This window comes from Chinchilla lanigera, unplaced genomic scaffold (assembly GCF_000276665.1).
Source record: "Chinchilla lanigera isolate Chin_1 unplaced genomic scaffold, ChiLan1.0 scaffold00119, whole genome shotgun sequence".
NCBI classification, from domain to species: Eukaryota; Metazoa; Chordata; class Mammalia; order Rodentia; family Chinchillidae; genus Chinchilla; species Chinchilla lanigera.
This window is the reverse complement of record NW_004955520.1, coordinates 2978271-3001951: the sequence shown is the minus strand read 5'-3', so window position 1 is coordinate 3001951 and position 23681 is coordinate 2978271. Positions and strand designations below refer to the sequence as shown.

The 23681-nt window shown below is 54.0% G+C and overlaps 1 protein-coding gene across 1 annotated transcript; it reads left to right on the top strand.

Moving 5' to 3' along the window:
• Nucleotides 1-6: 6 nt before the first annotated feature.
• Nucleotides 7-22436, top strand: LOC102021588 (mitochondrial amidoxime-reducing component 1). The gene is made up of 7 exons (XM_005409265.1): nucleotides 7-164; nucleotides 3368-3541; nucleotides 5849-6011; nucleotides 6999-7139; nucleotides 8148-8209; nucleotides 8289-8360; nucleotides 22068-22436. The coding sequence occupies exons 2-7, from the start codon at nucleotides 3399-3401 to the stop codon at nucleotides 22219-22221; spliced, it is 735 nt and encodes a 244-aa protein (XP_005409322.1). The 5' UTR covers nucleotides 7-164; nucleotides 3368-3398; the 3' UTR covers nucleotides 22222-22436.
• Nucleotides 22437-23681: the final 1245 nt, after the last annotated feature.

Here is a 23681-nt window from a genome sequence, read left to right as displayed (position 1 = left end):
GGGGCGGTGGCCTGGCGCGCGCGACCCCGACGACGCCGGCGGCGGCAGCAGGTGGGCACCGTGGCGCAGCTCTGGGTGTACCCGATCAAGTCCTGCAAGGGGGTGCCGGTGCCCGAGGCCGAGGCCACGGCGCTGGGGTTGCGCGTGGGACACCTGTGCGACAGGTAGGCGGGAGGGCGGGAGAGGGGCCCTGGGGACACCTAGGGCGACTCTGAGCGGCTGCCTTCCGCGCGGTCCCTCCAGGATGGATCCTGAGAGCACAAATTCTTTCCCTCTTCCGCCCCCTGCCCCGCCCCCTCACTCCCTCCTTCCTTTTGTACTGAGGATTGAAGCCAGGCCTTCACACTGAGCTTCATCCTCAGCCCTTTTTATTTTGAGACAGGCTCTCACTGAGTCACTAAGTTGCTCACACTGGCCTTGAGGTTTAGATTCTCCTGCCTCAGCCTCCCATAGTGCTGTGATTACAGGTGTGCCACCATGCCCAGCTCTGAAACCAAACTTCTTAATGTCTATCTCAGAGGAGGCGGCCTTCAGGACATCGGTCGCCATCACTTTGTTTTAGTGACCTATCCTTGGATCCTGGGAAGCTTGGACAGGAGGACCCCGCCCTCTGTGAGTGCCCCACGGCTGGGCAGAGGAGGGGACAGCAGTCAGGTGGCTGCCCCTGCTGGATGCATTTGTCCCCGTCCCCTCCAGCGCAAATGCAGATAAAGAAGCTGGTGTCCAGAGCCCGCAGCCGTGTGCCAGGGCTGTGGGGTCCGGAGCCCGAGGAAGGCTTGTGTCCTGCCTGGCCCCCCGGAAGGCTTGGTGTCAGCGTCCCCAGCCAGGGCCTGCCCAGGACAGGCCAGGGACGTGCAGTTGAGAGAAACCGGGTGAAGGCAGGGAGGGGGCTGCAAGGCTGCTCAGGGAGAAGGAGGGCTCCTGGGGTGGCTTACAGCTGGGGGTCGCCCAGGTGAGGCCTGAGCCTAACGGCCTCATCACATCAGGCGACCCGGGGACGAAGACCCTCGTCTCGGGCTGTGCTCGTCCTCTGGGGCGGTCAGCGTGGGCTCTGCGCGGCCGGGTCATCGCGCAGGCGCGAACGGGCACAGGGGTCGGGCGCCTCCAGCAGGGGCGATGCGGAAGCCGGGTGCCGATGACACCAGCAGGACCCAGAGGGACGGATGCCTCGAGAAACTGTGACACGAAGGCCTGCAGCAGGCAGTGTCATCGCGGAGACAGAAGCGGGTTGCGGTGACCCCAGGGAGGGCGCAGGGCGGCGGTCGCCCCGCGGGTGCGGAGTGTCTGTGGGCGGGCGCGGAGGTTTCGGAAGTGGGTGGTGGCGGTGCTGGCACAGCACTGCGTGGACCCGATGCCCCCGGGCTGTGCGCTTCAGTCTGGTCAGACTGGAGAAGTTAAAATCACGTGTCGAAAAAACCCATCCTCTGCTGAGGGACACTGGACTTGTAACGGCTCGGGGACCCTGGGTGACACTCCAGGGAATACCAAAGCGCCAGTGTCCGCTTGGGTCTCTGTTTTCAGTTCTCTGGGGTCTGTACCTGGGGACAGGCCAGGTATTCTGTTTGTGCACATTTTACCGGGGTTAAGGTAGATAGGAAGAAGTACCGGCACGCTGGGTAGCTGCTGTACCGGGGACCCCGAGGCTTGGGGGTTAGAGTTGGTCCGGACATTGGCAGCCACGGAGGGATTTGCAGTGAGGGACCCTGAGGTCAGACTTGCTTTTTAGGAAGAGCAAGCAGCTGTTATTGCCAGAAAGAACTAGAGAAAGAAGACTTACTGAACCTTACACCAAGCACCTGAGGACAGGCAAGGCTGCGTGGTGTGGGGCGAGGGGCAGGCAGGGGAGGCTGGTACTAAGCCTGGTTTCTGGCCTTGCTGTGAGACTCAGCCATGGCAACCTGCTGGGGGCGAGGCGAGGCAGATCTTTTTTTTTTTCTGGTACCGGGAATCGAACTCACGACCTCGCGCTTGCCAGGCAGGCGCTGCACCCCTGAGCTAAATCCCCAGCCCGAGGCAGATCTTTAATGACCTGAAGTCTCTGCTGTTTTCCTTCCTGTCTGGAGCTCCCAAAAGACTGGCTCAATTCTATCATTGTTACCACTGAACTGAAATGCCTGGGTGTGTTTCACTTCCTGGGGAGCCTGAGAGGTCACCTGAACCAATGCGTTCTTTTTTCTGGAAACACTTCTTTCTGTTGCTCCGATTTCTCCACTTATTTATTTATTTATTTATTTTTTAGGAAATTCCTCTAAAGCCAGGAGAAAACAATACTGATCAGATAGACAGTAGACTTTTTAGCAAATGGCAGAATTCACAGCAGTGAACATTGAAACACTGTAACTGTAGTGGAGCACACCTCGTTTTCCAAAGGTGCGGATGGGCTTGTCCAGGTGTGATGCAGCAGGCGCTGCTCACGGGAGCCCTGTGCTCTGCGGGCAGCACCAGGGAGGTGGTTTTTCTTCCGTCACCCTACTCCACTCCCTGCTGGCTACTGGGCCACCAGCTTCCTCCTGCCCTTGAGCTCCTCAGTCCTTCTTGTGAACCATAGTCTTCTCGTCTCCTGAGGCAGGGTTAATGAAAGTGATTGGGGTTCCTGGCAATTGAGATGAAAGTATACTTTTTTCATTTTTATTTGTTCGTTTTACATTTTGTACTGATTATTTTAATTGTACAGCTTTCCGGGGTCCCAGCTGATGATTCGGTACATATGTGGAGTGCACATAGACAAAATCAGTAGTTAACATTTCCACCTCCTTGTGTGATAATTGCACGTACTTACGCCGTTCACTGCCATGTTTCGGTACGTACACATGACATGTACTGATGAAGTCAGGGTCATTAACAGCGTTAGTTTGTGTTTAGAGCCTTCAAGCTCTTTTCTTCAAATAGTCATAAAATATAAACCAGATTGTTGTGAACAGTGGTATCTGTCTGTGTCATAGAACATTAGAACTTATTCCTGCAATGCTGCTGCGGCTTGGTACACATTATCCATCTCAAAAAATGTCTCATACGTGTTTGCGGTACATGATAAATGCCCCCGCCGTGAGAAGTCGATGCCTGAACACACATCTTAATCCTTTTCCTTCCAGCCATCCGCAGAAGGTCTCCTTTCCTATTTCTTGTCAGCCCCTAACATCTCACGCATGTTCTGCGTATCCTCTGTTGAAATGTTCGTTCCTTTGAAATGTTCTGGCAGAGTCAGTTTGCCTGCTGCCGTGTTGAAGCTTGTCTCACACACACACACACACACACACACAGTGGCTTCCAGAGAGGACATTAGAGGTGACTGTGATGATGGTGGCTCTGGAAGACAGGCTGCCCGTGGTTTGGGGTGGCCCAGACACCTGTGTTTTGAAATTGTCAGGTTTTGGCTTGTGATCAACGAGGACGACAACATGGTCACCGCTCGCCAGGAGCCTCGCATGGTGCTGATCTCCGCGAGCTGTGATGATGACACCCTGACGCTTAGTGCCGCCTTCACCAAGGACCTGCTGCTGCCCATCAGAACGCCGGCCACCAACCCAGTGCGCACGTGCAGGTGAGGACGGGCAGGCGCTGCGCAGACGTGTGTGCAGTTGTGAGGAGCTGTGGACACCGGGGAGTCCTGCTGGAACGTCACTGACCCTCGGCGATGGGTCTGATGGATGGTATGCAGGGCTCAGCGCCCAGGCTCCTGTGGACAGGCAGGAGGAACCAGGAAGTAGCTTCTGAGCTTGTGTTGGGACAAAAGGCGTAGGAGTCTCGGGTGGAAGCCAGGCTGGGGCGCACCTGCAATCCCAGCACTCAGAGTTTGAGTTGGGGGGTGGTAGTGAGTTCGAGGCCAGCCTGGGCTACACGGTGAGTTCAAGGCCAGCTTGAACTGCATAGCGAGACCTGTCTCCGAAACACACATGCACACACACACACACACACATGCGCACACACACACACGCACACACACACACACACACACACGAGCCCCATGTGGAAACAGTGAGAGTAAAAGCATACAGACAGGTCATCAAGAGAAACCAGCACCCTGGGTGGGGTGGCGGAGCACAGCGTTCTGGAGCGGATGAGGTCTGTGCACCGTCAAGGACTTTTCCCGTTTCACTGGGAAAACTGAACGCCTCCCGAGTGTGAGTCCAGAAAGGGGCTGTAAACCGCAGACCGAGCACGTGCCACATTAGGCCAACGTTTGATCCCAGTGAGAGGAAGTGCTGCGAGGGCCGAGAGCACCTGCGCCCCGCAGAGGAGCGACCCTAACTGAGCAGCGCCGGCGAGGCGGATGCCCAGCCCAGGGCGCCGTGCTGGGCCTGAAAGCCCTGTCTTCAGCCCCACAGGGCTGCAAGGAAGCCTTTGTAGGAGCTGGCAGGAGCTGCCATAGGCCACACCGTGAGCTCTCCGCAGTCCTTGTTCTGTCATGCGCTGCTTTACGTTGATCTGCTTGAAGAGCATCTCGGACGTACTTATTTCCAAAGAAACCTTCATGGCTACCTGTGCGATTTTCCAGCCGTAGCAGGTAACCAACACAAGTATGGGCCACGTGAAATGCTTCCGAATTCCAGCGTGAAACTGTGGCTCGTGGAAGCCGTGGACTTGAGGGCTGCTCTTTCTTCGTTACGGGAAGCGTTATCAGAAGCTGCCGAGTTAAAGCTTTGTCCAACACAGGCCTAGCGCCTGCGGTGCCAGCACTGGGGAGAAGGAGGCGAGGGGCTCGTGAGCTCAAGGCCAGCCTGGGTGACGTAATAAGAGACACATAAGAAGAGAAAAGCAGTAGAAGTCTGTGTACCACTCCCCTGGAGGGAATCGCTTTGTCCCTGCGCAGGGACCATCGTTAATGACATACCCAGGGGCACGTGCAGTTGTCTGGGCTCCCGCAGGGAATCCGGCCGGCACCAGCCTCTTACTTCCTGCACAGCTGTGCAACTCCCCGAGCCCAGCAGTGCTGCAACGGCTGTGTGTTGGGATGGGGCACTTTGAGCCCTACAGATGTGCTAATAGCGATCAAACCCAAGTTGATTCTTACTGTTACTTGCAGAACATTTTCACGCAGGTCTCTGTTTCATTATCAGTGTACCGAGTGTATGTTGGGTGTGGAGAGACACGGACTGCATGTGACCAGGCTGGGCCTTAAAGAAAGGAGGCTGTAGGGAGTCGTCTCACCGGTAGGGTTGGATGCACCACCCACTACTTTTACCGCTAAAAATATTACAGTCAAGCCAGGTAAGGTGGCACACGCCTGTCATCCCAGCGCTCTGGGACAGCCATGGAGAGCCGTGCTGTTAGCAGAGATTTCTGGTCAGTCTCTGTCTCGGTTACTTTTGTTGTTGCTGAGACAAAATACCCGACACCCAAAGTGAGAGGAGGAGGGGTTTATTTCAGCTCACAGTTTGTAGAGGTTTCAGTCCATAGTCAGCTGGCTCCAAGGCAGAGGGGCATCGCAGAGGAGAAACAGTCCGTGGCAGGGCAGGCAGGAGGCAGCAAGCAGGTGAAGAGCAAAGCAGCAGCAGCAGCCTGGCTTCTTTCTGTCCCTTTATATCCCACTCACACCCAGGGTGGGGCACCCTCAATCCCAGCATCACACATCCTAGAACCAGCCTCCTCTGAAAAGCCCCACCTGTGCCCACGTGAGTTTTGGGGGGATATGTAGGCACACAGGGAGGGGAACAGCAATCGGTTTTTAAACCAGTGCAGCCCAGGCTTACAAAGCACTTCTGTGTCCGTTTGGGATACACTGTGGCTTGGAGTGGAGCGGTACCCTCTGTAGACGAGGGATACCAACAGCGTTTCCACTGGCCTGGGTGCAGGACACAGTCCAGGGTGCCCAGGTCCTCAGCCGTGCCACTGTGCCTGTCCCTCACAGGGTGCACGGCCTGGAGGTGCAGGGCCGGGATTGCGGCGAGGAGGCTGCGCAGTGGATAACCAGCTTCCTGCAGTCGAAGCCCTACCGCCTGGTGCACTTCGAGCCCCACATGCGGCCCCGGAGCTCCCGCCAAGTCAGGGATGCGTTTGGGCCTTCGGACCAGGTGAGCGACGTGTCTCGGTGGGCAGGTGGACGTGGTCACCTCAGCACTGCTGACTCAGTGGATCCCTGCTGCACTTGGGGCTGTGGTTCTCCAGGCAGTGGACCCAAAGGAAGTCTTCCCAGGGAAGCAGCGTATGGCTTCTCAGTGTGCGGGGACCCTGGTGCATTTTGGTGCTGAGAGCTGCTCAGAACCGTTCTCCACTGGTCCTCTCTCCATTGGTAACTGCATGTGGAGTCCACGGTGTCCGTAGGGTGCAAGTGCACGTCACAGCACAGTGGGGCTGTTGGGTGCGGAGGGACACGGACCGCGCATGACCAAGCTGGGCCTTAAAAGAAGGAGCTATAGGGACTCATCTCGCCGGGAGGATTGGTAGCACCATGCACTACTTTTACCATTAAAAATATTACAGTCAAGCCAGGAAGGATGGCACACACCTGTCATCCCAGCGCTCTGGGAGGCCGAGGGCGGGAGCAACACAAGTTTGAGCCCAGTCTGGGCAATTTAGTGTCAAAATAAATGATGATAATAATAATAATAATAAAAGGTTGTGGATATAGGCCAGGGTGAAGGCTCTGGGTTCAGTGCTCAGCACTATAAAATATATATGGTCATCAGAAGTATTTAACATTAGCTTTCAGGTTGCATGAAAAATAGTGTCTCTGGGTGGAATTAGTGAACATTTTGCTCCAGCATAGCAAGGTGATCAACCCGACCAGCTTATTACACAGGGGAGCAATTGGCACTCAGACAGGTGACTCGGTGTGCCCAGGGCATGTGCCGGGCAGCTCCAGGGTCCGCAGCTGGGCTCCCCTCACCTCTCCATGCGAGTCTGAAGGCTGCTTAGGGTTTCCAGTCACTGTGACTTTCCTAGGAAAAGACCTAGAGAAACAGAAGGACTGTGGCTGCGGGGGAGGGGCCCCGGGACCTAGACGCGGGTGCCCGAAGACGTTTAACGCCGTGTCCTGTGCCGGGGCTTGTCCCTGTCAGGTCGCCTACTCAGATGCCAGCCCCTTCCTGGTCCTTTCTGAGGCCTCCCTGGCCGATCTGAACTCCAGGCTGGAGAAGGCAGTGAAAGCGACTAACTTCCGGCCCAATATTGTCATCTCTGGATGCGGCGTCTACGCAGAGGTAACATTTTGTCCCCGTTGCCTCTTTCCTTAGATTTGACTTCTTTCTTAAGGTGCAGAACGGTTCTGTCCCACACAACAGTTCAAGCTTTGGATTCCTGGAGCCCCCCGAAGTGCAGACACATGAGTGGGGTACAGGGGGAGGCAGGCTCGCCTTCCTCACACAGGGGTCTGGGGCTGAGGCCTCTCGGGGACTTCTGAGCCGGCAGGGAGGTTTCGAGCCAGATTTGCTGAGGATGGACGTGTGCTCTGGCTGGGCCTCTGGTGGAGCCGGTCACCGCTCAGTCAGTGGCTCCCTTGGGAACACGCGCAGTCACGGCAAGGGTGCGGTGGGGCTGGAGAGTGACTGCAGCGGCCTCGACGGCCCCAGACACTTGCGGTGCTGCCTGGTCAGGCCTCAGGTGTCTGCCCTGCGGCTGAGTAGCCAGAGCCTGCCCCTCGGTCTCGGATGTGGCTCGGGATTCCAGCTGGCGTCTGGCCTTTGTAACAGTCACAGATATTTAATTGGATTTTCTTTCTCACTGTCCAAGGAGGCAGCAGCTAGTGGTCCAGAGGCTTGGTGAATGGCCAGCAGCTATGGACACTTGGAAAAGGTTCAGGGGTTCTGGCCACACCCCGTATTTGTGTACAGAAAAGTAAGGCAGAGGGACAGGAGGGCGAGCTTCACCTGTGCCCCGCTCCCTGAGCCCCGCGTGCTTCAGCGGGACGTGGAGGGTCGGACTGGCCTCGGAGGGGTGGCAGGAGCCGCTGGGGAGGTGGGGGCCCAGGCAAGAGAAGCACAAGTTGGAGCCCAGCCTGGGCAATTTTGCAACTGAGCAAAACCCTGTCTCGAAATACAAAATGCAAAAGTGCTGAGGACGTGGCTCAGTGCGAAGGCTCTGGGTTTGAGCCCGGGTATGGACAGGAAAATGCCTGCGGTCTCGCTGTCAGTGAGCTCTGAGCTGGGGCTTGCGGGAGGGGGAGTCCCCAGGCCACATCGGGGAGACCAACGCCCTCCTGCCTCTTCTAGGACTCCTGGGACGAGCTCCTTATTGGGGACGTGCGGCTGAGGAGGGTGATGGCCTGCTCCAGGTAAGGCTCCCGCCTGTCCCTGCAGGGGGCCGGGCAGGGCCGCTCTGCTGCCCTTGGCTGACGCACCACGTGTGTCCAGGTGCGTCCTCACCACGGTGGACCCGGACACCGGCGTCATGGACAGGAAGGAGCCGCTGGAGACCCTCAGGAGGTAGGACGAGGCTGGGGGCCACACTGAAGGCCACGCTCGGTGTGAGGGCGGCAGTGGGCATCCATGGGGCAGGGTCAGTGGGGCATTCACGGAGCCCGCCCTGCTGCTTCCCCTTAACCTGGCCAGGGTGACAGGTGGCTTCCTCCTGTCCAGGTGGCGCAGACCTGCCTGGGCCTCAGCCTGGTCACTGACAGTGAGGGCACGGAGAGTGTGGTCTCGGCAGCCTCGCTGGGGCCCAGCCCCTGCCCTGGGGGCGCGGGGGCCTCTGCTGCCACTCCTTTGGTGTGGTTTTGGCGTGCAGCGTGGGGGAGCCAGGGCCCGCGCTACCCCGCTTGGTGTCGAGCGGCCCAGGGGGAGCCCTTGTTGAAAGAAGATGAACTGAGGAAGTCTGCTTTAAATTAATCTGTAATTTAATAGTTTCCATTCCTACAGACATATTATATATATTTTATTTCCTTGAAAAAAAAAAATGGCCACAGAAGGCCCAGGTGTGAGACAAGGCTGCGTTCTGTCCCCTGAACCGTGATCAGCAGGCTGCTTGCAGTACCTCCTCTTTCCCACAAGGGGTCGCCAGTGGCCCTGCCTGGTCTTCCCTGCTCCTTAGGGTGGTGTTTGCACCTCTGCGGGTGGTGCGGGAGGGTGGTTGGATCAGGGAGACCCCGCAGCCTCACAGGCCAGTGGAGCTCGTCCACCTGGCAGCCTGGGCCAGCCGAGGTCCAATTCTGCACTCCGGGCTCTTGCACACCTGTCCCGACAGCAGTGTGGACGGCACTTGCGGCCCAGGTGACACACCTGTGGGTCTGCACCTTTGTGGTGGGCTGGGCTCCTCTACTCAGTGACCTGGGGGCCGGGAGCCCGTTGGGAGGGCTGGATGCAACCTGAGTGTGCCCCGCTCCCCTGGGACCTGTGGGAGGCGGGAAGAAGGCAGGTGACCCGCCGACCTGGTGCAGGCGCCACCTGGCACTTACACCCGGGTCTGGGCAGGTCGGACAGCACAGCAGCACCAGAGACGGGCACGACAGGCCAGCACGAGCTTCCGCCTGGGCGCGTGGGGGGTAGGGCCAGCGGGCGCCACGCTCCCACACGTGAGGGGTTCCTGCCCGATGGGCTGCAGGAGCGGCCAGGGGCCCACGCCAGCTCCGTGCCGCCCTGCCCCGGCCGGAGGAGCCCCGACCTGTGTGCCTGTGTTGCCCGCTGAGCGGAGCTGAGCTGGGCTGGGCACGACCTGGCTGCCCGAGGCCCACGCCCCTGCAGTCGCTGCGCGGGGGCAGCAGTCCCAGTTTTCATTTTCTTTTATTCATTTATTTAGCCAACAGCGCTTTTCCAAGGGGCTGCAGTATGTGGACCCCCTGCCAGGATGCGGGAGGTCCGCGGGGCTTAGGGCAGTGCCCTCCAGTGCTCACGGTGGGAGCTGCGGGGCTCGGGAGGAGCTCCTGACCCACCCCGATTTCCTCTGTCGATTCTCATTTGGAGAATGGCACTGAGTTGTTGCAATAGCTTTACTTTATCTTTTAAAAATTTTCTATTTTAAATGGAAGACAGAGCGAAGTTAGTGCTTCCAGAAACAGTCTTTTAAGTCTGACAACGACATAAGGGGGGCGCAGGGCTGGACCTCCTGTCCCCCATCTGCTCCTGTGCCTTCTTCCTGCACCCTTGGCTTTCCGCCTGGTGAATATGCTCCCACACAGGGTGTCCCTCGCCCACACGCTCATCAAGTCAAGCAGCCGAGGGTCGCAGTAACGTTCCTGGCCGGCACTGGCATGAGCAGGACGAGGGGGTGGGATGTGCGTCTGCGCCCCAGGGCTCTCTGCCCTGCAGGACAGAGAGGCTTGTGCCCCGGCACTCTGGACAAGCCACGAAAGATGCGGGCAGGGAGCAGTGACTCCTAGCCTGGCTCCTGCCCTGATCAGGTGGCATCTGTGTCTGGAGGGAAAAGTGGAATGTGAGACCCTTTGGGACATCAGGAGGGGACCCCACAGGGATCACAGAGCTGGAGGACACAAAGCGAGGTGAAAGGGCATGGAGGAATCAAGTGGTGCTGCGTAGGCCCAGAGAAGGCACAGGGTCCAGGGTCTGGCATCGGCTGGAGCCAGCAGGAGGTCTCAGCCAGGCTGGAGTGGGAATGTGCTTCTCAGGCACTGGGGAGCTACTGAAGGTTTTGGAGCTGGAATGATAAGGCCAGAGCCAGATGAGGATCATGTGGTCAAGAACTTGAAGGGCCGGGTGCAGGGGGAGATGCGTGGTTTATTAGGAAGTCACGACATTTCCTCCCATGCAGTTCTGAGAGTGCTGGAAGCAAGAGCACAGGGATTAGAGAAAGTGCGGGAAGCCAAGTGGTGCTGTGCAGGAGGGAGCTCTGGAAGGGGCAGCAGGGACAAGCCAGGCAAGGGGGAGGGGCCCCGCGCAGCTCGCCCGGGGACTGGCAGGACCTAGGCCAAGTGACAGACATGGAGGGGTCAGGAGGACGCTGAGAGAAGTGGAAGGTGGTCAGGCCTGTCCAGACAAACCATCTTCTCACCTAATGCAGACAAAGAAACGTTCCTGCAGAGATGCAGGGCGACGCGGCCCTGGGCTGTGCTCCTGTAGTTGCACCCGGGCCGATGGTTGGCTGGCCAGCTCCAGAGGCACCGTCTGGCCACCAGGCCATGCATGTGGCACCCAGGGATGGGCTCTGCCTCAACCTGTGAGCAGCGCCAGCCTTTTGGGCGTGTGCCTCTGTCAGACTGTGGCTCAATGCTGTTTCTCCTGTTGCAGTTACCGGCTGTGTGACCCTTCGGAACAGAAGTTATACGGGCAGTTACCCCTCTTTGGACAGTACTTTACTCTGCAAAACCCAGGGACAGTCAGAGTGGGAGACGCCGTGTACTTGCTGGGCCATTAGTGGGAGTCCCATGTCCTGGAATATCAGATGCCTTCCTAATGTCCTAAAAGATGACAACATACAGCACAACACCCCATATCCACAACTGAAATACAAGGTTTAATTGGAGCTTACAGTTTCAAGAGACCCAGTTCATAGTCATCAAGTCTGTGTCTTCTTTGCAGGTCCAGATCTGCAATTCCTGCATTTTTTTCTAAGGATGATTAGATTAGAGCTAGATGAAGACAGATGAGACTTCCTGGGTGTTAGGGTTTAGATCTGAAATGCCCATCAAACATCTCGGGTGTGTAGTGGAAGGTGATTGGCTCATGAGGGCATGGTGCTCACCAGTGGACTTGTCCATCAGTGAATCCCCTGGACATGTCTTAACCCAGTCGGGTTGATGCGTCATGGTTAACCATCACAATCCATCCTTCTCACCTTGACAGCTGACATCTCCTTCAACCACACTTAACCTCTGAATAAAGACAATTGCAAGTTCGTAGTTATGCCTCACATGATACAACCTTCTACATACAATCTAAACTACACTAATTCCCTCCGCAAAGACTCAAAACGACCAAAATTTTTCAAAAGTCAAAGCCCAAGTCTTTTCTGAAACTCGAGGCAAATTCTTAGCTGGAACCTTTGTAAAAAATAATGAATAAAAAAGAAGTTGTATAATCCTAAAATACCGTGACTGTCAATCTTGATCTGTCAACTTCATTTGCTTAAGAAACACCTAGCAGATTAGTAAAGTGGGCTCCCGGGTGTGTCTGGGTGAGTTCTGGAGTTGTGACCTCAGACACTATCTATGGACCCTAGCCCTTTTCTCTCTGACACTGTTCCCCCGCTCTGACTCCTGGTCATCCATGAGGTGAGCAGCTCTGGACCACTGTTCCCTTCCAACCTTGAGGTTTCTACTTGAACTCTGATACCATGAATTGAATCTCTTGAAACTGTGAGCTAAATTAAACTTCTTCTTTAAGTTGTGGATATTGGGTATTGCGTCTCAAGGACAGGAAAGCTGGCTAATACAGAAAATTGGTTCCTGAGTAAGGTTCCTGCTGTGCTTATACCTCACCATGTGGTTCAGAAGCCTTTGGAACTGGTCTGCAGGAGGTATTTGGAAAAGTTTGAAGGTGCCATCTAGAGAAGCCTTACAGTGCTGAAAGCAGAGCCAGCTGGGTGGGTCTGCTCTGAACTCAGAACAGATTGCTGATAGGAATGCACACCGAAAAGCCAAGCTCAGAAGGTTTCAGTTGAGAGCAAAGAATCCACTGGCATTTGGACTACAGGTCATGTATAGTACACTCTGGCAGAAAGTTTGTCTACATTTTGCTTGTGTCCTCAGACTTTGCAAGGGACTTAGCTTAAGGGGAGTGGACTAATTTATCTGGTGGAGGAAATTTTAAAACATCCTAACATTCAGGCTGTGGCATAGTGGCTGCTGGCTTCCATTAGCCAAATTTGTAGTGAGAGTCAGGGGCAAAATGTGGAACAGAGAATTTGAAACACTTATATTTTGGCTGGAAGGAACCATGTATAAAGTTGGTCCAGAGGAAGTGTGGCTGCTAAAGATTATAGCTATTAAAAGGAAACCAAGTAAGTTATACCAGGGCCTGAGAAGAAAGAGGACTTGAGGGAACCTTGGCACAGCAAGACCCTGCTTGCTACAGTTCTCGAAAGTACAAAAGTTATCAATCTGTTCCAGAACAGCTTGCTAGGAAATTGGCTCCCCAGAATTCATGTCACTATGCTCAGCCATCCAGGCACTCAGAGACAACTACAGCTGTAGTCCAAGAAGGCCTGGCTACTGCTTCTGTGACAGCAGGTCTTGCCATTATCCATATGGTGCTGGTTTTACTGGTGTGCAGAACATGAGTGTTGTGGGGTCATGAAGGCTTACACCCAGATTTCAAAGGAAGGCCTGGGAGGCCAGGCAGGGAGCCCCTGAAAGAGCAGTGTGTGAAGCTGTTGGAATGAAGCCTTCTGGAAACTGGACATAACAGGAATGTGGATTATGAGCTGAGCAGAACTGCAGGTTATGGGTGGCACCAGCCCACAAGAGAGGCCAGGTGGGCTGCAGCTGGCAAGGCGATAGGCGTGGGGCCGCTGAAGCTCTTTGGAACACTCAGCTTACTGCCTTGCGCTCTTCATGCCAGGTATGCAGCTACAGGACTTAATGTTTGTGAGATTCTCCTCCACCCTGCTGTTCCTCCCTTTGGGAATGTGAATGATTACCCCTTGACACTGTACCTTGCAATTATGTAACCTGTTTTATACTTTTACATAGGCTTGCAACTTTGCCCTAAATCTCAGAGGAGAGTTGGACTTGGAAAAATGCTGGAAGTGTGGAGACTTCAAGGAGAAGATTATTGCGTTTCTAGTGGTAGGCAGGACAGTTATGTTAGGCACGATCACGAACTTGGCGTTGTCTTTATTTGGCGATTGGGTATGGCTTAGGGAGATGTGTTTGGATGTGAAGCTGACAGGTAGTGGATTATGACTGTTAATCCTGATGTGTCAACTTCATTGGGTTAAGAAGTACCTAGCAGATCAGCAAAGCAAACCACTGGGTGTGTCTGGGCGGGCCTTGGAGATGTGACCTGGCCTACTGTATATGGTCTCCTTGACCCCATGTCTCTGGTACCAATTTTCTGTATTAATCAGCCTTCATGTCACTAAGCCACAATACCCAACAGCCACAACTTAAAGGAGAAGAGGTCTACTTTGGCCCTGGGTTTCAGGAGATTCAGTCCATGGTCAGCAGGCTCCGTGGCAGAAACAGCATGGTGGACAGATGTGGCAGAGGAGCAGTCCCTGATAGGAGGAGGCTTGGACCTTAGATGATACCCAAAGCCATGTCTCCATGACCCACTCACACACACTGCCGAGACCCACACCCAGAAGTGTGCTTTACTCATCACATGGATGTTTCTTCATCCAGGCAAGTTGCCACAGCATGATCAGCCATGACAATGTGCATGATTCTGGCTGTAGGGCAGAGGTCAGGGTAGAAAGCAGTTCCCTGGGGCTGCCAGACTCTGGTCTGGATTGTGTGAAAAGCAAGACAAACATATTTTATATTTTGTAATTTATTGAATATAAAAGAAACAGAAGTAAATGGCTTTTAAATTTCCCTGATAAAAACCTTGGCAGCTCCTCCAAGATTCAAATAAACATCTTTCTCCACTCCAGGAGCAGGAGACCCCCACAAAGTGACAAGGGAGCCTGATCACCCCTTCTGCTGAGGTCTCCCTGCAATGCTAGGTGCTTTCCCAAGGCCCTAGCTGCAGACCATGGTGGGTCACCTGAGTGACAGGCAGAGAAGTGGAGACATAACTCCCTAGGAGGGGTAGAAATTTAGATCTAAAGCGTTTAGCCTGCCACTGGTTACAAATACCTCGGAAGAGCCACCAGCTAGGACTAGCCAGCAAACCAAGGCTGGTTTCTCCTTGGCCCCAAAGCCCTGGCCACTCTCAAGAGCCAACACAAACGTTCTTCTGTGGGCTCCAGAGGCTCAAAAGGAATGCTGCTTGCTGGACCCTTGTTTGTGTCTCAACCTCTCCATAGTCTTCACATAAAGCAGATTTATTGGGGGAGGTGATGGCCCCAGTTGTATGGATGTCTCAGTCACCTTCTCATCCCTGAGACACAATACCCAGTATGCACAACAGAAAGGAGGAGAGGTTTATTTTGGCTCAAAGTTTGTAGAGGTTCAGTCCATGGTCAGCCAGCTCCAAGGCAGGGTGGCGTGGTGGAAGGGCCGGGGAGAGGAGAGCTGCTCATGGCATGGGGGACCAGAAGCAGAGAGAAGAGTGGATGCAGGGAAGGGAGGTGCACCCTTCCAGGGCCTATGCCCCTGGAGCTCTTCTCCCAACTAGACCCACCTCCTAGCAGGCAGCTATAAGCCTCCACAGCCAGTCACCTTCCAAAAGCCCTAGGAGTGCTGAGACTTGAGGGACCACTGGATAATTTTAATTCTCTGCTTCAGGCCAAGTGTGCAGAGAACAAATCACAACAGTTTGCTGGCCAGAAGACATGCACATGCCTTGTATGCACACACACACACACACACACACACACACACACACACCTGTCTTAACTTGTGACTTTACCTTGGAGTTCAGCTAGATTTTGGTAGTTTCTGGAAAATGCACACCTTTTGGTAGAAAGCATGTCTACCCAACAAGCCTCCAAGGACACACGTGTGCCTGGGGTGCTGTAGGTGAGCAGGCCCATTTTGTAGGAGACCTGGCCCTGGCCAGGGCTCAGAGCCACTGGCTTTGGTTATACACTTCAGTCAGCCTTCAAAGTCTGACTTTGGCCAAGAAGTTAGTAAGATCTGAACTTACTCAAAGGAGCTTCCATTATTTACAGATGTTGGAACATTTGTTGTGATTTAGTTGACTTCCTAGTAGTAGCAAGAGAGTACGACAGTGAAACAAGATGCCATTCTTCCCCTTCACGAACTTCAGAACTTTTCACCCGGGGTTTGGGGAGCACCCACTCATGAATTGAGGGAACCCAAGGGCCCCGAGGTCTCCAGCACCACACAGCATGTTCCTGAGTCCTCTCAGGAAATCAGGTTCTACAGCAGAGAAGCAAAGAGCACCTGGAGGCAGCCCTGTGTTTTTAGAAAGGAATTTTTAGAGATAGAAAACTATACTCACATGATTCTTTTCCCATCTTTCCAACATATGGGGTGGGCTACCATTCCACACCACTAGGTGGCGCTATGTGCTCTCAGGGCCATTCCCAAACTCCTAATAAGCACGCCATCACTTAGGTGGAAGCAACTGTTGGACCAGCTCAACCGGAGGTCCCTTTCTCTCTGGTGCTTCTGTTCACGCACACACACACAAGGGAATGTCCGAGTCACAAGTGGGATGTGCAAGTGAAGGCAGGGACGGCAAGGCTGATGTCCCACTGATTTTAAGGCTGATGTGCCACTGATTTTGAATAGGGAGCGTGTGCACACAGTTCCTTGTGAAACGCAGGAGCAGGAGTGCAGGCCCCTGCAAACCCTCAGGAAGAGCCGCTGAAGCAGGACACCTGGGGCCTGGCCAACTACCCGCCCTCCTGGTCACACTGCTCGGGATGGCGGCTGCGCGGGGTGACCACAGGGCGGTCATCAACCCCAGAGCTGGAGGTCTGGACAGGTCCACACGGGGAGTGCTGGAGGGCTGCCTGAGCCTCCCCTCCGGGCAGCCCCAGAGGAAGCTAGGGGATGGCCACCAGAGGCCGAAGTGGCAGTGCACGCACACAAGTGACAGAAACCAGGTGGCTGTGTGACAGGGACTCATCTCCTACCCCACGGTGATAGTCCTGGGACGAGGACTTGGGCCGACCAGGAGGCGACTGGGTGAGCTAGCCGGGCACGTGTGACTGTGGGATCCACCCATGAAGCTGTCCCCATGAGTGAGCGCAGACTAGAGCTCCCTGAAGGTCCCTGGAACTCCCAAGACCGTGACAAATCATAGCCTCCCATGGCAGCAGAGAACAGAAACACAGACGCTCCTGGCGTGTTGGGGAGCTCCATCTAGAGAAAGCTCCGGAGCTGAAAATGTCACGAAGTCAAGAATGCATCGGTGCTCTCGACCGAGGGAACGTCCTGGCTTAGCTACACGGCACCTGAGGGGTCGGCTGTTTCCGCTGGTGACAGACTGGCTGCCTGGGACTGCGGCTTGTTGTCCCTGTCCAGCACGCGTGCGTGAGGGGGTCAGCCACGCCTTGCTAGCTTGTAAGACATCAAAATTCAGCTCTTTCTGCTGCTTGTGGACAGTGTTCTCACCACCATAACGCCCCCAAATGGTACCAGATATGGTCAAAATGTGTAGTGCATGTTTAAATTTTAAAAAATGTAGTTAAAGACACATTGTCATGAATGCCCATCGAAATGCCCCCTCATCATTTGTGCCGTTTTCTGAACCAGTCCTCTTTCACGAGTGTCTTCATGAGATGAGCTCAAGAACACAGTGACTGCCACCGCCACCGGGCGCCAGCCCCTGGAAAAGCAGCCCGTAACACATGGAACCGTGTCCTCGCCCACCTCACTTGCCGGAGCTTGCTCTGGTCAACTGCTGGCTCTTCCCCGCAGTGAAAGCGACCATGAGAGGTAAACATTTTGAATCCATTCAGGGAACGAAGGCAACCACAGCAGTGCAACTGGAGACACTTAGCAAAGAGGACTCCAGAGCTGCTTCAGGAAGTGGCAAGATCTGTGAATAAGGGAGTTTGAAGTGAGGGGGAGCATTCTGAGGGGATGAGGGGCAATGTATCTTTTAGTGTACTAATTTCAAATGGTTTCATATTCACTGCAATTTTTGACCACCTTACAAGTGGTCCCACGGGGGAGTGGCCTGGAAGTGACAGAGGGGCTCTCAGCCCCAACCTGGGATCAGGGCTCACCCTTCCCGATGAGCTGTGATGACTGCAGTCTTCCCATGTGTGCTGTGCCCCTGTCCACGGGACCCTGGCCCCCTCTAGGATCAGGACAATGCTCGTCACTTTCCGAGCGGCGCTGGCCGTAGACTTTGCTTGAGGACCGGGAAGGTGCTCCCCAGGAGGACTCCAGGTGCCCATGACCTTGGGACCTCAGGCATGGCTTGTCCTTTTTGGACACAGCAGCCTGTGGAATGTTCTAGCAAGACCCATACTGCAGTGATGATAACAACGTGTTTGGGTTGATGTGCCCTTCCCAAGGGTCACACTGTGACCGTCTGTTGAGGAGCATTGTCCTGATCCTAGAGGGGGCCAGGGTCCCGTGGACAGGGGCACAGCACACATGGGAAGACTGCAGTCAGCCGAGGGCCCTGCAGGTGGAGGAGGCCTTACTTGGGAGGTTCGTCTTGTTGCCCCCTCGTCCTGTTGACCAGGACAGAAGGCTGGGAGTGGGAGAGAAGGTTAAAGGTTAAAGGTGCCACACGTCTCAGACCAGCTCCCCTCTCCTCTGGGAAGCAGAATCCCCCAGGGTCCAGGGGCCCTGACCACACAGCACATGCATGTCAGCTCATGTGCTAACAACAGACCACCCTTTGCCACTTTCTTACATGCTGACCGAGGGTCACGATAGCATCTTATTTTTGTTTTTTTCCGGTACCAGGAATTGAACTCATGACTTTGTGCTTGCCAGGCAGGTGCTGCTATGCCACTGAGCTAAACCCTCAGCCCCACGATAGCATCTTGAACTGCCCAATGTTAAGTAGGAGAAGAATCTGTCTCCCAACCACGATGTTGTAGATGCAGCATGATGAAATGCACCCCCCCAGTCCCCGTCTTCTCCTCCTGTAGCCCCTCAGAGAAGAAAGACCAGGCCCGGCTGTGCCTCTGCCCTGCTGTCCTGCCCAGTACAGCCGCTGGGTGGGGCATCAGTTCCCTTGCCCGGTGGCGCGGCTCAGAGATGGGTGTGCTGTAGTCACAGTCTCGTCTTCTGGGAGGACCTGCAGGTTGTGCTAAGTGCCCTCGCGGGTTTGAGAAGTGATTCCCATCCATCCCCTTCCACCAGGGCCATTTCGGACGGGAGGGTCAAGTTCGCCCGCATTAGGCTGTTGACCAAGTTCACGCGTCCTCTCCGGTGGTCCCCGCCAGCTGCCCTACCTCCAGGGAGCACCCTAGATTGGCCTAGCACGGCCTTTCCTTCCCTTTGTGCCCAACTGCGTCTTCACCTGGGCAGTCCCGGCGAGCCCAGGGCCATCCTAACCTGACGTCTCCTCCACTCGGGACCCTGGCAGCACTGTAAAGAAAGCATCACCGTAATTGTTCCTGATGAATATTTTCATACCCAATGCAGCCTCAGGGAGATTGAATTTCCTCGGGTAGGGGAAGGGGACCTTGTGGGTGACTTGCTGAGCGATTAAAGCCGCTCATTAGTTTAGTCAGAGGCCCCAGCTGGCCGAGGACAGCTGGAGAGCTCTTCCCTGCAAGCAGCCCTGGTTAACATCAGCCAGGAAAGCTCTCTGTAAACACGTGAATAATTGATTGTCCAGCGCTCACACAGCTACCGAGGATCTGAGCTCGGATGACTCATTTGCGAGCCATCCCTGTCGTCTGGATGCCATAACACTGCAGGAAGGATGATCGTTTCTTGGAGGTTTGGAGTTGCCAAGATGAAGACTGTAATGGTTTGTTATGATGACCTTTGTTATTCCATTAGGCTCAATTGCTTTAAAAAATGATGTGTGCATACTTTAGGAGCGTTTTTACCCTTCACGCTGACCTGACATCATAGTTTATATTACAGAATGTATTAATGACAGAGGAGTGTTTTCATGTCCCAAGGACAAGTTTTAACAACCATAATCTGCCCCAAGTCGTCATAAATATAAATGTATTGGTCAAACAGATCTCGTTAATGTGGCCAAGATAAATGTAAGTCTATATTTTAAGGCAGCTGAAGTCCTAGAGAGTATATTTGGAGCTTTTTGTGGGGCTAAGAGATCTTGGCTAGGCGCTATCAAAAGACTGAGAAAATGAACTGCTCCCCCTCCGGCCTTGTGCTGGACAGATACAAATGTCTGGAGGATGTCGAGTCAGATTGCTCACATAGTTTCTGGACATCATTATGCCCGATGGGGTGAATCTTAGTTCTTAAAGCCATATTCTTCTCATTAGACTCACAGAGCTTTGGAAAGAAAGCAAAACGCAGACTCCACGTCTTAGCAGAGCGCTGCCCAACCAACATGTTTCTGAGTGACAGCGGGTCTTAAATTTTTAATTCCATTTCCCCCCACGCCCTGGCATCTTGCTTCCTGTGGGGTGAGGACCTTTGCTGTGGATCTGTGTCTGACGTTCTGCGTCAGTCCACTTGGCAGAGCCGCAAGTCGGCAGGACAGCCGGGACAGGATGAACACTGCTTCCCCCCGTCCTGCCACTCAGAAGTGCTGGTCTTTGTTAGTGGTGTCCATGTTTTGAGCTTCTGAGGCAGGGAAGAAATCCTTGTTGAAGAATCACTGTTGAACAGTGACCTCATTTGGACCAGGGAATGAGTTGAGGGTGGCAGAACCTCTGAAGGTGGGGTGGCTCTGGGGCTAGTCGATCACCCCCAGAATGGGGAGCTCAGGGCCACAGTTAACTTCCCCGTGGATTATGGGCACCTGGCAGTGAGAGCAGCTTTTTCAGTCAACTGCGCATGTCCCTGTCCCTTAGAGGGCTCTGCCCGGAGCCTCTTCCCTTCTGTCTGCTGTGGTTTGGGGCGGCACCAGGCACCGGACTGTGCAGACAGGATTTTCGGTGGATGTCATCTTGGACTGAGGACGGGGTTACTCTCTGAATGTGTGCTGTGTGCTGGGATAACCCCCAAGGCTCTTTAAACTCTCGATGGTTTCAAAAGTGAGGCACAAACACCCATGCTCTTAGCCGCATTAAGAAGCAGCCCGGGGGTCCGTCAGTAGAGGGAGGGCTAGACAAAGCACACACAAGCACACAGTGGAAGACTGTGCGGCCTTCAGGAAGGAAGGGGGGTCCCGCATGTGCTACGGCGGGGACGAGCCTTGAGGAATTACGCTGTGAAAGAAGCCAGTCACCCAGGGATGAGCACGTCTGGGACCACTGACGTGAAGCACCTGGGGCAGCCATTCCCGGGAGCAGAGGAGGTGGTTGCCAGGGTCCGGGAGCTGGGGGTAGGGGTTTTAGCGAAAGGGTCTGGAACTGCAGTTCTGCAAGTTGGAAAGTGCTCCGCAGAGAGGTTGCACAACGGCGTGGGCGTTCTCAGAACCGTGCAATTAACATGGTTACGGTGGTAAATTTCGTGTTATGTGTATTTCACCACAATTAAAAAATAATCATATGAAGAAGAAGAAGAAAGGGGAGCCCCCGAGCGCCTTGGGGTGGAAGGAGTCTGAACTCTAAGGCGCTTCCTGGAAAGACTGCAGGGGTTGCAAGCCCTGCCCCAGCCTTCCCGCCCAGGCTGAGGCCGCAGCGGGGAGGAAATCAGAGGTGAATGCCTTTGAGCTCTGCCTGGAGTAGAGGTGAGAGTGCTTGGCTTGATTTCTCCTTTTACTTTCCCTGAATTTACCTTGTACCGTCTTGCATTTTAACGTCGGTGCCTTGCTGACAGCATTTGATTTTCAGAGTTACTTCTGGAACCAACGTTATGCTGGTCAGCGTGGTTGAAAATAATTTGGGATGGAAACAGAAGAGGTTTTCTATTTTCTCCCTGATGGCAGAAAGGCTTTGAAGAACTTACTGTGACCCATGTGGGAACCTCACGGGGTCGGGGCCACTCGGCCGCCCAGGAAGCCCTGTGGTGCAGAAGCGGTTGGTAGGGGGGGGGCTGCTCCTCCTCAGAGGACGCTGTGGCTCCCTCTGGATGAGGACAGGCACAGTGAGCGGGTCTCAGGGACTGAAGGGTAAGGAATGAGGGCTCCGGGGCAGAAGCGACCATCTGCCTGTAACTGCCTCAGTGATGGAGCCACCCACACCCCCAGTGAACCCGACTCGGGGGCAGGCCCTGTCCTGGCCGCTCCCACCTCCTCACCTTCTCCTGAGATCCAACTACTGAACAAGAAAGCGCAGATTCATGCCCCGCTCTCCCCGCGCCATTTCTCCCTGGGCTCTGCCTGCCTGTGGGCTCTTTGGAGGATGAGAAGGGGATCAAGAAGTGAGGGAGGGGGAAGATGAGGGGACGAAAAAGGAATGAGGGCGTGTTCGTGCCCGCACTGACTCCACAGAGGAGTGTGATCACTGGAACCGCAAACACTCACTAATGAAAAGAAATAAGTGAATTTATAAAAACCAGTGCCTTCCAATGAATCAACAAACATGAAGGGGCCCAAATACAGCACCGACAGTTTGGAGACTATGGAAGCCAATGACACGGTCTACTTTCTTCTTTCTGTTTTTAGAGGACACAGTGAGGCTCAGATGCTGGTGAGGGATTGCCATGCTCCCCCAGAGCGCAAGGGGACCCGCTACCCGGTGTCCTCTCCCTGCCTCTCAGCCCGGCTTCCGGGGAAGCTCTTCCCATGTAAACTGGAAAAGATGAGTTTCAAGCTTTGATGAGCACTTTAAAACCTTAAATCCTTCTTCAAAGTAACCTGTCTCTCAGTAGGTCGCAAAGAATTATACGGCTTCTCCTTGGCCTGTGGGACAGCAGCATTATTAACTGTGATTACTTAAGTCGCTGAATAGAAGGATGTAATAAATCCAAAAGTATTTGTTCTGCTTTGTGACTAAGCTAAATGGCATAATATTAAATCAGATGTTGTTATAAACATGTGAAATGGTACATTTTTTTTCCAACTTGGAGCATTGTGATATCAGACTTCTAAAAAAAATGCTTTTCCTATTCTTGGATATTTTGTATTGCTATACCTTCCAAATACATTATTTTTAATAACTGAGAAATATGTTGCAATGGGCTGGTGGTCTAGCTCAGTAGTAGAGTGCTTGCCTTCTAAGTTCAAGGCCCTAGGTTCAATCCGTGGCCCCTCAAAGAAAATAAAAAGTGTCAAGAAATATGTTCATATTAAAAATAAAGCTATAGTTTAGAATCTTTATGTACTTAATAGACATCTTTTTTTGTTTGTTTGTTTTTCTTCTGGTACCAGGAATGGAACTCATGACCTTGCACTTGCCGGGCAGACGCTTTGCCCCTGAGCTAAATCCCCAGCCCCCAATAAACACCTTTTAAGAAGTGATTTAGTAGACCCATAGCTATGTTAGCTGGGACCAAATAGCTGACACTGCAGAGGAGGAGAGGTTTATTTTGATTCATGATTTTCGGAGGGTTCAGTCCATGGTAAGTTGTCTCCAAGGTAGAAACAGATGGTGGAAGGCCCTGGTGGTGGGAAGCTTCGCGTCCCATGACAGCCAGGAAGCAGAGAGGGAGCAGGGAGGGAGGAAGGAGCTGAGGACGAGAACCTACTCTGGTGCTCACACCTGACAGACCTCCTCCCACCTGACCCCAGCTCCTCCTAGCACAGTCAGCCTTGAGTTCACCCTGGATGAATCCACCAATGAGTACAGCACCCCATGATTCGATCACATGCAGGAGGCTTCTGGGGGACACTTTGATCTAAACACTAACAATAGCATTCCACGACTTGTTTAGAGCCATGTAGTCGAGCTGTGTCACCTGCAGCCACCAGAGGCCATACTGCTTGAAAACGGCCCAGCCTGAACTGAGACGCACCGCAGGTGCAAAATGCATGAGATTTCAAAGGCCCAGTGTAAACAGAAAGTGTAAGAGATCTGTCACTATTTTTATAGTGGTCACATGTTGAAGTGATAATCATTTAGGTCTGCTGGGCAAACTAAATTATTAGAATTAACTTACCTAATTATTAGGATTAATTTTACCTAATCAATGATGAGAATTACCTTTCTAATACAATTACGAGACACGTTCAAGTGGAAGGGGACCTGGGGCGCCTTGTCCTGCATGCCGGTGTGAGGCCTCTCACCCCCTCTGCCCTGGCTCTGAGCTGGAACCTGATTGTGCTGTGGGCACAGGGTTT

What these genes read in the sequence shown, in the direction of transcription:
- LOC102021588 (XM_005409265.1), top strand. Translation starts at nt 3,399, where the DNA reads ATGGTCACCGCTCGCCAGGAGCCTCGCATGGTGCTGATCTCCGCGAGC. An exon ending in CGTTTGGGCCTTCGGACCAG is followed by an intron (nt 6,012 to 6,998) that starts GTGAGCGACGTG and finishes TGTCCCTGTCAG; the next exon opens with GTCGCCTACTCAGATGCCAG. An exon ending in CCGCTGGAGACCCTCAGGAG is followed by an intron (nt 8,361 to 22,067) that starts GTAGGACGAGGC and finishes TTCTGTTTTTAG; the next exon opens with AGGACACAGTGAGGCTCAGA.